The sequence below is a fragment of the Coregonus clupeaformis genome, unplaced genomic scaffold, assembly GCF_020615455.1.
Source record: "Coregonus clupeaformis isolate EN_2021a unplaced genomic scaffold, ASM2061545v1 scaf0127, whole genome shotgun sequence".
Classification (NCBI taxonomy): domain Eukaryota; kingdom Metazoa; phylum Chordata; class Actinopteri; order Salmoniformes; family Salmonidae; genus Coregonus; species Coregonus clupeaformis.
In genome coordinates, this window is record NW_025533582.1 from 637999 (window position 1) to 654537 (window position 16539).

Below are 16539 nucleotides of genomic sequence, written 5' to 3' on the forward strand. Positions count from 1 at the left end.
AAGCAGCTTGGTTTGAAGAAATCAACTGTGGGAGCAATTATTAGGAAATGGAAGACATACAAGACCACTGATAATCTCCCTCGATCTGGGGCTCCACGCAAGATCTCACCCCGTGGGGTCAAAATGATCACAAGAACGGTGAGCAAAAATCCCAGAACCACACGGGGGGACCTAGTGAATGACCTGCAGAGAGCTGGGACCAAAGTAACAAAGCCTACCATCAGTAACACACTACGCCGCCAGGGACTCAAATCCTGCAGCACCAGACGTGTCCCCCTGCTTAAGCCAGTACATGTCCAGGCCCGTCTGAAGTTTGCTAGAGTGCATTTGGATGATCCAGAAGAGGATTGGGAGAATGTCATATGGTCAGATGAAACCAAAATATAACTTTTTGGTAAAAACTAAACTCATCGTGTTTGGAGGACAAAGAATGCTGAGTTGCATCCAAAGAACACCATACCTACTGTGAAGCATGGGTGTGGAAACTTCATGCTTTGGGGCTGTTTTTCTGCAAAGGGACCAGGACGACTGATCCGTGTAAAGGAAAGAATGAATGGGGCCATGTATCGTGAGATTTTGAGTGAAAACCTCCTTCCATCAGCAAGGGCATTGAAGATGAAACGTGGCTGGGTCTTTCAGCATGACAATGATCCCAAACACACCGCCCAGGCAACGAAGGAGTGGCTTCGTAAGAAGCATTTCAAGGTCCTGGAGTGGCCTAGCCAGTCTCCAGATCTCAACCCCATAGAAAATCTTTGGAGGGAGTTGAAAGTCCGTGTTGCCCAGCGACAGCCCCAAAACATCACTGTTCTAGAGGAGATATGCATGGAGGAATGGGCCAAAATACCAGCAACAGTGTGTGAAAACCTTGTGAAGACTTACAGAAAACGTTTGACCTGTGTCATTGCCAACAAAGGGTATATAACAAAGTATTGAGAAACTTTTGTTATTGACCAAATACTTATTTTCCACCATAATTTGCAAATAAATACATTAACAATCCTACAATGTGATTTTCTGGATTTTTTTTTCTCATTTTGTCTGTCATAGTTGACGTGTACCTATGATGAAAATTACAGGCCTCTCATCTTTTTAAGTGGGAGAACTTGCACAATTGGTGGCTGACTAAATACTTTTTTTCCCCACTGTAGCCCCTGGTTCACCCCAGACTTGACAGCCCTTGACCAGCAAAAAAACATCCTGTGGCGTACTGCATTAGCATTGAACAGCCCCCACGATATGCAACTTTTCAGGGAAGTCAGGAACCAATATACACAATCAGTTAGGAAAGCAAAGGCTAACCTTTTCAAACAGAAATGTACATCCTGTAGCACTAACTACACTGTAAAGTCCATGGAGAATAAGAGCACCTCATCCCAGCTGCCCACTGCACTGAGGCTAGGAAACACTGTCACTACCGATAAATCTACGATAATCAAACATTTCAACAAGCATTTTGCTACGGCTGGCCATGCTTTCCACCTGGCTACCCCTACCCCGGCCACCAGCGCTGCACCCTCCGCTGCAACTTGCCCATGCCCCCCGGGAAGACTCTATTCTATGTGTATATCAATGATGTCGCTCTTGCTGCTACTGACTCTCAGATCCACCTCTACGCAGACGACACCATTTTGTATACATCTGGCCCTTCATTGGACACTGTGTTAACAAACCTCCAAACGAGCTTCAATGCCATACAACACTCCTTCCGTGGCCTCCAACTGCTCTTAAATGCTAGTAAAACTAAAGGCATGCTCTTCAATCGAACGCTGCTTGCACCCGCCTGCCTGACTAGAATCACTACTCTCTGCGGGTCTGACTTAGAATATGTGGACAACTACAAATACCTAGGTATCTGGTTAGACCGTAAACTATCCTTCCAGACTCACATTAAGCATCTCCAATCCAAAGTCACAATGAGGGAAAAAAGTATTTGATCCCCTGCTGATTTTGTACGTTTGCCCACTAACAAAGAAATGATCAGTCTATAATTTTAATGGTAGGTTTATTTGAACAGTGAGAGACAGAATAACAACAACAAAATCCAGAAAAACGCATGTCAAAAATGTTATAAATTGATTTGCATTTTAATGAGGGAAATAAGTATTTGACCCCCTCTCAATCAGAAAGATTTCTGTCTCCCAGGTGTCTTTTATACAGGTAATGAGCTGAGATTAGGAGCACACTCTTAAAGGGAGTGCTCCTAATCTCAGCTTGTTACCTGTATAAAAGACACGCGTCCACAGAATCAATCAATCAATCAGATTCCAAACTCTCCACCATGGCCAAGACCAAAGAGCTCTCCAAGGATGTCAGGGACTAGATTGTAGACCTACACAAGGCTGGAATGGGCTACAAGACCATCGCCAAGCAGCTTGGTGAGAAGTTGACAATAGTTGGTGCGATTATTCACAAATGGAAGAAACACAAAATAACTGTCAATTTTCCTCGGCCTGGAAGTCCATGCAAGATCTCACCTCTGTAGCTGAATTGGTAGAGCATGGCGCTTGTAACGCCAGGGTAGTGGGTTCGATATGTAAAAATGGATGCACACATGACTGTAAGTCGCTTTGGATAAAAGCGTCTGCTAAATGGCATATTATTATTATTATTACTACCTCGTGGAGTTGCAATGATCATGAGAACGGTGAGGAATAAGCCCAGAACTACACGGGAGGATCTTGTCAATGATCTCAAGGCAGCTGGGACCATAGTCACCAAGAAAACAATTGGTAACACACTACGCCGTGAAGGACTGAAATCCTGCAGCGCCCGCAAGGTCCCCCTGCTCAAGAAAGCACATATACATGCCCGTCTGAAGTTTGCCAATGAACATCTGAATGATTCAGAGGAGAACTGGGTGAAAGTGTTGTGGTCAGATGAGAACAAAATCGAGCTCTTTGGCATCAACTCAACTCGCCGTGTTTGGAGGAGGAATGCTGCCTATGACCCCAAGAACACCATACCCACCGTCAAACATGGAGGTGGAAACATTATGCTTTGGTGTGTTTTTCTGCTAAGGGGACAGGACAACTTCACTGCATCAAAGGGACGATGGACGGGGCCATGTACCGTCAAATCTTGGGTGAGAACCTCCTTCCATCAGCCAGGGTATTGAAAATGGGTCGTGGATGGGCATTCCAGCATGACAATGACCCAAAACACACGGCCAAGGCAACAAAGGAGTGGCTCAAGAAGAAGCACATTAAGGTCCTGGAGTGGCCTAGCCAGTCTCCAGACCTTAATCCCATAGAAAATCTGTGGCGGAGCTGAAGGTTTGAGTTGCCAAACACCAAGTACTAAGTCATGTTTTGCAGAGGGGTCAAATACTTATTTCCCTCATAAAAAAATGCAAATCAATTTATAACATTTTTGACATGCGTTTTTCTGGATTTTTGTTGTTGTTATTCTGTCTCTCACTGTTCAAATAAACCTACCATTAAAATTATAGACAGGGCCTCCTGTAGCTCAGTTGGTAGAGTATGGCACTTGCAATGCCAGGGTTGTGGGTTCGATTCCCATGGGGGGCCAGTATGAAAAATTTATGCACTCACTAACTGTAAGTTGCTCTGGATAAGAACGTCTGCTAAATGACTAGAATGTAAAATCATTTCTTTGTCAGTGGGCAAACATACAAAATCAGCAGTGGATCAACTACTTTTTTTCCCTCACTGTACATCTAGAATCAGCTTCCTATTTCGCAACAAAGCCTCCTTCACTCATGCAGCTAAACATGCCCTCGTAAAACTGACTATCCTACCGATCCTTGACTTCGGCAATGTCATTTACAAAATGGCTTCCAACACTCTACTCAGCAAGTTGGATGTAGTCTATCACAGTGCCATCCGTTTTGTCACCAAAGCCCCATATATAACCACCACTGTGACCTGTACGCTCTCGTTGGCTGGCCCTCACTACATATTCGTCGCCAAACCCACTGGCTCCAGGTCATCTATAAATCACTTCTAGGCAAATCCCTGCCTTATCTTAGCTCATTGGTCACCATAGCAACACCCACCCGTAGTATGCGTTCCAGCAGGTATATCTCACTGGTCATCCCCAAAGCCAACACCTCCTTTGGTCGCCATTCCTTCCAGTTCTCTGCTGCAAATGACTGGAACGAACTGCAAAAATCTCTGAAGCTTTAGACACTTATCTCCCTCACTAGCTTTAAGCATCAGTTGTCAGAGCAGCTTACCGATCACTGCACCTGCACACAGCCCATCTTTAATTAGCCCACCCAACTACCTCATCCCCATATTGTTATTTACATTGTTATTTATTTTGCTCATTTGCACCCCAGTATCTCTATTTGCACATCATCTTCTGCACATCTATCACTCCAGTGTTAATACTAAATTATAATGGTAATTATTTTGCACTATGACCTATTTATTGCCTTACCTCCATAACTTACTACATTTGCACACACTGTATATATATTTTCTATTGTGTTATTGACTGTACATTTTGTTTATTCCATATGTAACTCTGTGTTGTTGTTGTTTTTACCGCACTGCTTTGCTTTATCTTGGCCAGGTCGCAGTTGTAACTGGCTTACCTGGTTAAATAAAGTTGAAATAAAAATGAGAAAGAAACACAACCCATAGTCATCCACAGAAACCCCATGACATAAGGTGGTTGGAAAAGTTGCATTGATGTTTTTATGATGTGTTCCAAGCAAAGTGTTTTACAATCAGTTAAATAAGGTTTATTTGGAGGCATGTTCCCACACAAGTGAAAAGGCAGAGTATAAAAGAGCAAAAAAAGAACAGGAAGATTTTTGTTAATATTCTTTTTTTTTTTTTTTTTATCAACACTTAACAGTGACTATATTTACAGTGGATGTTGACTACAGTTATCTCATTTTAAAATGTGCAATAGGTTGAGTGCTTTACCTCTGTCCTTAAGGCACTGTTGGACTCGAACGGAGAGTTAGACTCGATTAGTCTCTGAAGATACAACACCAACAAATGCAGTTTAGTCACATTGAAGAGCAGTAAACCAGGGCCTGTATCTACAAATTCTTCTAAGTAGTGGGGGGCATATTAATCAATGTCATTAAAAGCCCCTCCCTGATTATCACATAGTGTACATATTGCATAAACAGAAATGCAATGACATTTCAGCTTTGTTGTTTTAATTTTTTGGGTTATAGTTCTAAATGGTTGTTGAAAGCAGCTCACACAGGGAAGGGAATGCCACACAGATAATATACGGTATGCTCTGCTGCTATGCTACCACTGGCCCTGCAGCTATGAGACTGTTGCTTTTTCCCATTCCTCCGAAAGCCTTATCTAAGCTTAGCCTGGCACCAAGCCTCGGACAGAGAGAGAGAGAGAGAGCGAGAGAGAGAGAGAGGGGGGGGTCGAGAGAGAGAGAGACAGAGAGAGATGGTGCGGTCTGCCCAACGCATCACCGGGGGCAAACTACCAGCCCTCCAGACACCTACAGCACCGATGTCACAGGAAGGCCAAAAAGAACATCAAGGACAACAATCACCCGAGCCACTGCCTGTTCACCCCGCTATCATCTAGAAGGCGAGGTCAGTACAGGTGCATCTAAGCTGGGACCGAGAAACTGAAAAATAGCTTCTATCTCAAGGCCATCAGACTATTAAATAGCCACCACTAGCACATTAGAGGCTGCTGCCTATATACAGTGGGGAGAAGAAGTATTTGATACACTGCCGATTTTGCAGGTTTTCCTACTTACAAAGCATGTAGAGGTCTGTAATTTTTATCATAGGTACACTTCAACTGTGAGAGACGGAATCTAAAACCAAAATCCAGAAAATCACATTGTATGATTTTTACGTAATTAATTTGCATTTTATTGCATGACATAAGTATTTGATACATAAAAAGCAGAACTTAATATTTGGTACAGAAACCTTTGTTTGCAATTACAGAGATCATACGTTTCCTGTAGGTCTTGACCACGTTTGCACACACTGCAGCAGGGATTTTGGCCCACTCCTCCATACAGACCTCCTCCAGATCCTTCAGGTTTCGGGGCTGTCGCTGGGCAATATGGACTTTCAGCTCCCTCCAAAGATTTTCTATTGGGTTCAGGTCTGGAGACTGGCTAGGCCACTCCAGGACATTGAGATGCTTCTAACGGAGCCACTCCTTAGTTTCCCTGGCTGTGTGTTTCGGGTCGTTGTTATGCTGGAAGACCCAGCCACGACCCATCTTCAATGCTCTTACTGAGTGAAGGAGGTTGTTGGCCAAGATCTCGCGATACATGGCCCCATCCATCCTCCCCTCAATATGGTGCAGTCGTCCTGTCCCCTTTGCAGAAAAGCATCCCCAAAGAATGATGTTTCCACCTCCATGCTTCACGGTTGGGATGGTGTTCTTGGGGTTGTACTCATCCTTCTTCTTCCTCCAAACACGGCGAGTGGAGTTTAGACCAAAAAGCTATATATTTGTCTCATCAGACCACATGACCTTCTCCCATTCCTCCTCTGGATCATCTAGATGGTCATTGGCAAACTTCAGACGGGCCTGGACATGTGCTGGCTTGAGCAGGGGGACCTTGCGTGCGCTGCAGGATTTTAATCCATGACGGCGTAGTGTGTTACTAATGGTTTTCTTTGAGACTGTGGTCCCAGCTCTCTTCAGGTCATAGTCATAGGTCAAGTTAAATCTAGAATCGGCTTCCTATTTCGCAACAAAGCCTCCTTCACTCATGCTGCCAAACATGCCCTCGTAAAACTGACTATCCTACCGATCCTTGACTTCGGCGATGTCATTTACAAAATAGCCTCCAACACTCTACTCAGCAAATTGGATGTAGTCTATCACAGTGCCATCCGTTTTGTCTCCAAAGCCCCATACACTACCCACCACTGTGACCTGTACGCTCTTGTTGGCTGGTCCTCACTACATGTTCGTCAAGTCAAACCCACTGGCTCCAGGCCATCTATAAATCACTGCTAGGCAAATCCCCGCCTTATCTTAGCTCATTGGTCACCATAGCAGCACCCACCCGTAGTCTGCGCTCCAGCAGGTATATCTCACTGGTCATTCCCAAAGCCAACACCTCCTTTGGCCGCCATTCCTTCCAGTTCTCTGCTGCCAATGACTGGAACGAATTGCAAAAATCTCTGAAGCTGGAGACTCTTATCTCCCCTCAATAACTTTAAGCATCAGTTGTCAGAGCACCTTACCGATCACTGCACCTGTACACAGCCCATCTGAAATTAGCCCACCCAACTACCTCATCCCTATATTGTTATTTATTTTGCTCTTTTGCACCTCAGTAGCTCTATTTGCACATAATCTCTTGCACATCTAGCATTCCAGTGTTAATACTATTGTAATTATTCTGCACTATAGCCTATTTATTGCCTTACCTCCATAACTTGCTACATTTGCACACACTGTATATATATTTTCTGTTGTATTTCTGACTTTATGTTTTTTTACCCCATATGTAACTCTGTGTTGTTTTTATTGCACTACTTTGCTTTATCTTGGCCAGGTCGCAGTTGTAAATGAGAACCTGTTCTCAACTGGCTTACCTGGTTAAATAAAGGTGAAATAAAAAAAAATAAAATAAAATAGACCAGGTCCTGCCGTGTAGTTCTGGGCTGATCCCTCACCTTCCTCATGATCATTGATGCCCCACGAGGTGAGATCTTGCATGGAGCCCCAGACCGAGGATGATTGACCGTCATCTTGAACTTCTTCCATTTTCTAATAACTGCGCCAACAGCTGTTGCCTTCTCACCAAGCTGCTTGGCTATTGTCCTGTAGCCCATCCCAGCCTTGTGCAGGTCTACAATTTTATCCCTGATGTCCTTACACAGCTCTCTGGTCTTGGCCATTGTGGAGAGGTTGGAGTCTGTTTGATTGAGTGTGTTGACAGGTGCCGTTAATGCAGGTAATGAGTGGAGAACAGGAGGGCTTCTTAAAGAAAAACTAACAGGTCTGTGAGAGCCGGAATTCTTACTGGTTGGTAGGTGATCAAATACTTATGTCATGCAATAAAATGCAAATTAATTACTTAAAAATCATACAATGTGATTTTCAGTCTCTCACAGTTGAAGTGTACCTATGATAAAATTTACAGACCTCTACATGCTTTGTAAGTAGGAAAACCTACAAAATCGGCAGTGTATCAAATACTTGTTCTCCCAACTGTACATAGATCAGAAATCACTGGCCACTTTAATAAATGGAACACACGTCACTTTAATAATGTTTACATATCTTGCATTACTCATCTCATATGTATATACTCTATTCTATATTATTCTACTGTATCTTAGTCTATGCCGCTCTGACATTGCTCATCCATATATTTATTTATATATTCTTAATTCCATTGCTTTACTTAGATTTGTGTGTATTGGGTATATGTTGTGAAATTGTTAGATATTACTTGTTAGATATTACTGCACTGTCAGAGCTAGAAATACATGCATTTCGCTACACCCGCAATAACATCTGCTAAAATCGTGTATGTGACCAATAAAAATTTATTTTATTTTATTTTATTTTATTAGAGAGAGAGAGAGAGAGAGAGAGAGAGAGAGAGAGAGAGAGAGAGAGAGAGAGAGAGAGAGAGAGAGAGGAGAGAGAGAGAGAGAGAGAGAGAGAGAGAGAGAGAGAGAGAGAGAGAGAGAGAGAGAGAGAGAGAGAGAGAGAGAGAGAGAGAGAGAGAGAGAGAGAGAGAGAGAGAGAGAGAGAGAGAGAGAGAGAGAGAGAGAGAGAGAGAGAGAGAGAGAGAGAGAGAGAGAGAGAGAGAGAGAGAGAGAGAGAGAGAGAGAGAGAGAGAGAGAGAGAGAGAGAGAGATGCCTAGGGCGAGGATATTTGGCCCACTCCAGATTTCTGTTGGCCAGATTCTGTGTAAAACCCAGCGAGATAACCTTGCCCTTTCCCTATCCTGTCTTCCCGCTATTCTCTCTAAACCAGCTAAATCCCTCCTGCAGTCTTACTGGCAATGAGGTCTGGCAACTTCAGTGCAACTGCCCCCACACACCCACACCTGACCTCTCCTCTAATCTCTACATGACCACTTTTAATCAAACAAGAGCACTCATAACCAACTGGAACAGTGGTGTTTGGGTGATATAAAGTCAATCTAAAAACGTTGTCTTGAGTGTTTATAACTGACTATAAATAGCTTACATAACGGATGTCAGCTATACAATGGTTAAACAGTATGTTCCAAACAAAGACAAAGATAAATGATCTATTAAGATGATGTAATTGAATGACTATCTGTGAATCAAACAGGATACTTACGGCCTGGCCAGGAGCACCTGGGAGACCCTGGGAGAGAGAACACAGACAGTATTTTGTCATAAACACTAAATAAAGAGATATGTCTTTACAAGACAATAAACCATAGAACTGTCAAGTAACTGAAGGTAGTAGGGCAGTGCCTCTGGAGCACTTAGGGATAAAGTGCCTTGCTCAAGGACACAACTCCAATAGGTAGTATAAAGGGATATTGAAGCTGGTAACCCGCTGGCTGCTGGATCCCTCCCTGCAGATTTCCCCACAGGCAGCTTGGGGGTTCAATCCGTCAATCCTACAGCTACTGGCCCACCTCTCTAACCTCAAGGCTACCGCTGCCCCTCTCATGAAGAGAGGTTAGGACATAGTAATGGGAGGGGAAAACTTACTCTGGGCCCTGGTTGTCCCTGTGGTCCCTGGGGTCCCTGAGAAACAAACACAACATCATTGTGTTACAATGGCGTCCAAGCAATGACAACACAATGTTTAGCATATCTGATGCACCTGCAGTACTCTCTAAAATTCACACAAATATTAATAATAATAATAATAATAATAATAATATGCCATTTAGCAGACGCTTTTATCCAAAGCGACTTACAGTCATGCGTGCATACATTTTTGTGTATGGGTGGTCCCGGGGATCGAACCCACTACCTTGGCGTTACAAGCGCCGTGCTCTACCAGTTGAGCTACAGCGATTTTGAATATATGTTGATATAAACATTATACATTTTATATAATATACCTGTTTTAAACAAATCCTATCATAATCATACAGTACAGTCAGAAGAGCTGAAGAGCTGCAGTCAATAGTAGGGGTTTTGTCTGTTGAGGGCTCTGTTTGTGTTACTGTAACGGAGCTCTATAGCCCCCACTGGCTGATCAGGGAACTGACACCACATCACTACAACAGCAGCAGCAGCAGCAGCCTTCTGTAGGCAGCTGGTTCTTATTAGTGTGTGTGTATGTGTGTGTGTGTGTGTGTGTGTGTGTGTCTCTACTGTGTGTGTAACTGTCTATGAGTCTGAGAAGCTTAAAACAGTTTACACAGCAGAGTGGGAGCCGTGATAGAGAACAGTATATACAGTAACCCCCACAGAAGATCATTGCGCTAACATTATGACACAGCATTTCCTGCTCACTGTTTACATGAGACGCAGAAAGTACAGTAAGGCCCCACGCATGGCCCACTGTGTACTGGAAATCACTCTGCTTTCACCATGAGTCTACCCAGGCAAGGTCACGGAACTAATGGAGTCATTTGTCTACATTTACATTTTAGTAATTTAGCAGACGCTCTTATCCAGAGCGACTTACAGTTAGTGAGTGCATACATTTTCATACTGGCCCCCCGTGGGAAACGAACCCACAACCCTGGCGTTGCAAGCGCCATGCTCTACCAACTGAGCTACAGGGGTCTAGACACACATACTGTACAGGAGGTGTCATCTTTAGTTTATAGTTTAAACACCTACGCTGTACTTGACATTACCTTGTGGTTTTCCTAATGCCTACTGAGTGTAGCATAGACTGCTTTCTCTCCAATGGATTATATAACTACGCAGAAATGTAAAGTATTAAAATCAGATCTCACCATTTCCCCATGGCTTCCCTTTGGCCCCCTCGGCCCCTTTGAAAGAGAAAATACGACTTTTAAATACACTGGTTCCTTTTCAAAGCACAGGTACCCTATTCTCTCTGGGTAGCCCTCCATTCCATGCAGGTCTTCAACAGTATACTTGACCTGAGCAGCATACAGTAGGTCATCCATAAATGTTATCCACTCTGTCTTGGGACAATTTGTCCAGATCCTTCCATGAATGGATCAGTTCTTCTAACTATTTAATTCCTACAGTATAATGCCCTTCATATAAACACAAGTAACAGACTTGTAACACACCACCAGGTAAGTGTGACTAGATTGGACAGATCACATAAAAATAATGGAAATGAACGCTTGAGGTTTGAACTTGATTGATTTATAGTTTATGGCTGAGGAGTCATGAATACACACACTCTCTCTCTAGTCTAGAAAAATGTCTGACTTTGACAACAGCGTGGCTTATCAATTAATCTTGGTATATTTTGGCCTGACAGTTATGGACAGTTATAGCAACACACCAAGACAGAGAAGGGATAGTGCCCGATCTTAAACTGGACCATTCAACCTGAACACACACACACACACACGCTCTCTCTCACATGCAGTCACTGTGTATAGAGTAAAATTGGCAGATAGACATGCACAAGCACACACATGGACACCTGCTCACACACACACACTGGACCTACAGGTTTCCCCATTGGGCCAATCATCCCTTCTGGGCCAACAGGTCCACTGAAACCCTGAAACAGACACATAGAGGAGAGATCAGCACACACACCATTTTTATACATAATGTATTGCAACAGTAAGTAAGTGCCAATTCTGTACTTACCAGAATGCCAAGAGGACCTTTAGGACCAGGTATGCCTTTGAAACCCAAATCTCCATTTGGCCCCTATGAAAAACCCAGAACACAGTCATTTGATTTGATTGATCACTGCTAATTGATCATGATTATAACAACCCTTTTTAATTGTCCATGGAGGGCGTAGAATAGCTCATTGAGAGCAGGCAAGAGTGATCAATGTCTGTGGTGATCTCTCAGAGCCTCTGACTTACCTTAGGTCCTGGAAACCCAGTGAAGCCGACCATCCCCAGGTCTCCCGACTCCCCCTGCAGGCCAGAGAAACAAACACACACTCTGATATAACTGAACCACAATACCAACATAGAACCAAAAGACAAACACACTCTCACTGCAACACAAATCGCTCTGATAACTGTACAAACCTCTTGTCGCCTCAAAAATGTAGTGTGCACTGTAGAGTTTGTATGCCATGTTATGAAATCATTTAACCTAGTTTATGTTTCCCCTCATCATAACCCCCCTCCCTGCTATGTGTTCCAGACAGGGTCTGGTCTCTGTTTTGGTCTCTGGTTGCCCTCTCATCCATTACCCTGTCTAACTCCAAGGAACCCGCAGATCCTGCACACAAAAACTGGGGCTCAAAGACTCGGTCTTACTGTAGACAGTAGTACATTGGGGCCTAACTGTCTGAGCCACCCTTATGTCTGTCAGTCTGTCTGTCTGTCTATCTTTCCTCAGCAGTGGCAAAAGAAGCTCTGTGTTTGCACAGTTCAATCATCCACATCCTTCAGCCTGGTCCATTTTCTCTAACCCAGTGCTTTGGCCTTGAAACTCTCTTCCCTGAAATATGCAAGGTAAGGTGATCCAACCGTAGGGGCTTGAACCAGGTCTCTATTTCACCAGCAGCAATGGAGGTGGTGGCGCGAAAGAGAGATGTAGGGAGGGATGGAGGGAAGCGGGAGTGATGGAGGGTGTTTTTTGTGGCAAGAGATATAAGAAAAATGGAGCACCTTGTTTTCTGGTCCCTGGAGTGAGAGTCTGGTAAGTCTTACATAAGCCGGCCTTGCCAAGCGGAATGTTTCCATTCCTTGTCTCACCCCGATCATTTGTAACTCGACTCGGGTGGAAAACCTAAGCACCTACAGCTATATATAGAGCTTCCAGGTAATAAAGAATGTACGTGATAGTGTTATTAACCCATTTCTAGGGCAAAACTAAACGCCTTTTTATGAGTTTATCTTTAAATTAGTGACAAACAGGTACATAACAAACCAACCCTCTGTGATATAGTACCTCAACACATTGCTTAAACCTTTGGTGAGCTGTTGATGTGAAATATATGAATCTTTTAACAACCTGTGACCAGTTAGAGGACAGTTGGCGATATTCTAAAATGGCAGGTTGGACGGGGAGCACTCACTGGTTGTCCTTTGAGTCCTGGGTCCCCTATTCTGCCTTGGTCTCCGGACGACCCCTCCATGCCTTTGATTCCTGGGGTTCCCCTCTCTCCTGACAAGCCAAGCTCCCCCTGGAAACAGCACATAGGGGTCAGGGGTCAGAGGTTATAGGGTAGAAGGTAGGCCTGGTCTGATCTGGGGCTAGAGTAGAACTGTAAGGTTGATGGTGAGGGGTCATGGGGTGGGAGGTAACAGGGTGTGGGGTGATACGATGGTACTGGTACAATGGTACTTATACGATGGTACTGGTACCTTCTCTCCAACAGGCCCCCTCTCTCCGATCAACCCAGGCAGACCAAGTCCCCCCCTGGGACCAGATAGTCCTGCTGCCCCCTCTTGCCCCACGGTGCCCCGCTGACCCTGAAGAAAGAAGGCACAGAGAGACAGTCAACATGGGCACATCAAATTTAAACTCGTTGACATGCTGTAAGGAAAGCATGAAAAAGACTGCTAAACAAATGGTATGTGTAGCCAGTGACCAAGTAACAGTGACATTTAAATCAGCACTGATTCATGGGCCAGGTTCTGTATTTGAAAAGTCTAATAAATACTTCACGAATACAATATTGATCAGTCCTGAAATAAATTCAACTTGTCTGTCTGTGTCTGAAAAGAGACATTGACTTTGACAGTCAGACATTTATTTGACGGTCAGCCATTGGCTTTGACAGTGAGACATTGAATTTGACGGTCAGACATGAACTTTGACAGTCAGACATTGACTTCAACAGTCAGATCTCTAAACAGTAGCACTTAAGTAGGTCTTCACACTCATAATCTTTCCTGACAATTTGCTTCTAAAACATCCATAAAAATGACTGACTGTTGTTGAACTGTTATAACGCACTGAGCTGCCGGCAACCACAGTCGTTTCCCGTTCCTTCTGCAGGCCAGTGGTGGCCCAGCGCTGGCTGCATGTACAGCAGCTACTGTTCCTGGCTCGATCGCCAGCTGTGAGGCGCGAGGATAACTCATGACACTGCCAAACGCTGAGAGAAAAAAGTATCCCTCCAAAACGGCAGGAGGAAGTGGTTTGGAATTACAGAGGTCTAGATTTGTTGGTAGAACCTCAATCCCTGGTCTTGCATAAGGAGAGGTAATGTAATTGTCTCGTTTATCAGATCAGTGAGAGATTTAATCAACTCTGGCCTGGATACTCAGGACATGGCATGTCCACACACACTTATTCATACACTACCCACTCAAGTGAGACACATGGACAATAAGGTCCCATCCTGCTGCACAGTAAGGGCTTTGGTCTGAGAACCACATTGTTCTTTCTTAACCAGACATGTTAACCCACCTGCATTTGGTCAAATGTCAAATAAATGTAATATATAAACCTCACTGTTTTTAGTATTACTACTCTGGCTAAGAGGCTTGAGTGTTAACAGAGCAACTAATGTCCTACCTGCACCCAGTGGAATTAATGAGGGAAATACGAGGTGAGAGGTTTTTGAGCAAGGAGGTATGGGAGACTGAGTGAGAGAGACAGAGTGGCAGAGAGGAGAAAGAGACAGAAGGAGACAGAGAGAGACAGAGTGATAGATAGTTAGTGGTCAGACTGTTTAGTCAGTAAGAAGATACTAGGTCTGGGGGATGGTGGTCAGGTCAGGGGGACACAGAGGCTGGTCTATGCTATTGTCCTCATTCGTCTCCTGCTTACTTCTCACTAATGACAAGGGCTCCCCTGACTCTGTCTGACACAGGTTAGACCCACAGAGAGCAGGCTCCAACAAAAACACCTGCTGACCAGGAGGGTTACCTTTCACTGGTTACACATTTCAACCAATTCTAAACAGGGACATGGAGCGAGAGGAAGAGGTGGAGAAGGAAAGGAAGAAAGAAGTGGAGGAGGATGAAGAAGATGGTGATGATGGTGATGAAGAGTTGAACAAGTAGAGGAGGAGGAGGAGGAAGAAGAAGGGGACAGAGTGTACCGTAAAACACTCCGGCAGGTCTGTCCCTCCAGGGTAGCTAAAGCAGTCATGTACAGTATTGTAGCTATGTGTGTAAAATCACCCTGGCTGTTTCCTGCTGGGATCTCCCTCCCTGCGTGAGAGAGTCTGTGTGTTTTCACCGTAAATACCTCCCTCCCTAACTGCCTCTGTGCTACCAGACCTGCTTCTTATGTAACTGACAGACAGGGTGGCTAATACTGAAGGGCCTACACAGCCGGTCTGGCTGTCTGGGGAGCAGGGGAAAGGACATCATGCATAAAATCCTTGCATACACAGGGCTGCCGGGGCTGCAGACTTTAGTCTAAAGAATCCCATTGAGCTCTGACCACAGAAATCTAATCAAATCAAATAAGCCATTTAATGACAAGTCATTTTCTGCAGAATATCCTTCAGCACTTTAAACACAGCTGGTGGGAGCAGGGCCCGTATTCATAAAGCATCTCAGAGAGTAGGAGTGTTGAACTAGGATCAGTTTCGCCTTTTAGATTATAATTACTGGACAGGGTGGACCTGATCCTAGATCAGTGCTCCTACTCTGAGACACTAAAAGAATACGGGTCCAGAAGGAGGGGAAGATGGGAATGGGAGGGTCAGCCATATTGAAGCCATTAAAAGCTACATTTCTCCTGTGAAATTTGGATTTAATGGATTACAGGAGTCTTTCAATCCTGATCGCAGTCTAGCCACACTCACATTAATAATGTGTTGTCTTAATCTATTTAGTAACAGGATAATCTCATAACTTCATTCAGTACATTCTTTAGTTTGGCCTTTGTTGGAGATTTCCTGTGACATAGCTAGTGTTGTGATTACGTGTTACGTGGCAGGAAAAATAGACAAGTGAGGTTTTTGAGCAAGGAGGCATGGTTCTTAAAAGGTCAAAATAAATTTAAAAGGTGGATCATAAACATCACTCTGATTCAGACAGCGTGTCAGACTGTCAGCTACAGAGATTTAACCATGCTGAGAGAATGTCTCTCTTAAAGTTCAGTTACACAATGTAATAATCCCCTGATTTACTGTGACCTACTGTATAGCATAGAAAGGGCAAGTGTTTGTTTAGGGACAGATTGAACCAAAATCTGGGTTTACAGGAGACACTTTAAACTCAGGAAGTAGCCATTCAATTTGCCATTCACCAGCTTTTCAAGCTTAATAATGTCAAAATAAGTTCGGTAATAACCAAAGAGTGGAGTTTCGCTGAGCAACTATTGTCATTACTGCCGTTACGGCCAGTATGTACATCCAAAAAAGGTCTAAATAAAAAGTTATACCCAACTGAAAAAATGATTTGTCTGTAAATAATCAAAATAGTGTTTTTGACCAAGTGCACATGCGCACCTCTTCTGCACCTCCTGCAATATTAGTAATGGAAATAAAATACACTAAATAAAGCCAATCTAGAAATATACAATCGCTGTAAAAACATACCCTATATTGTCTACTTAATCT

General features: G+C 43.8%; 1 protein-coding gene across 1 annotated transcript in view; it reads right to left on the reverse strand.

Moving 5' to 3' along the window:
* The window catches only part of LOC121540458 (collagen alpha-1(XXIV) chain), a gene marked incomplete at its 5' end in the record, with an annotated part of 76042 nt that overhangs the window by 13833 nt on the left and 45670 nt on the right, over positions 1–16539 (reverse strand). The window contains 9 exons of the mRNA XM_045213605.1: positions 4899–4952; positions 9259–9285; positions 9642–9677; positions 10850–10885; positions 11548–11601; positions 11694–11756; positions 11921–11974; positions 13090–13197; positions 13379–13486. Coding sequence (XP_045069540.1) covers positions 4899–4952; positions 9259–9285; positions 9642–9677; positions 10850–10885; positions 11548–11601; positions 11694–11756; positions 11921–11974; positions 13090–13197; positions 13379–13486 — 540 coding nt within the window. The remainder of the gene's footprint in view (positions 1–4898; positions 4953–9258; positions 9286–9641; positions 9678–10849; positions 10886–11547; positions 11602–11693; positions 11757–11920; positions 11975–13089; positions 13198–13378; positions 13487–16539) is intronic.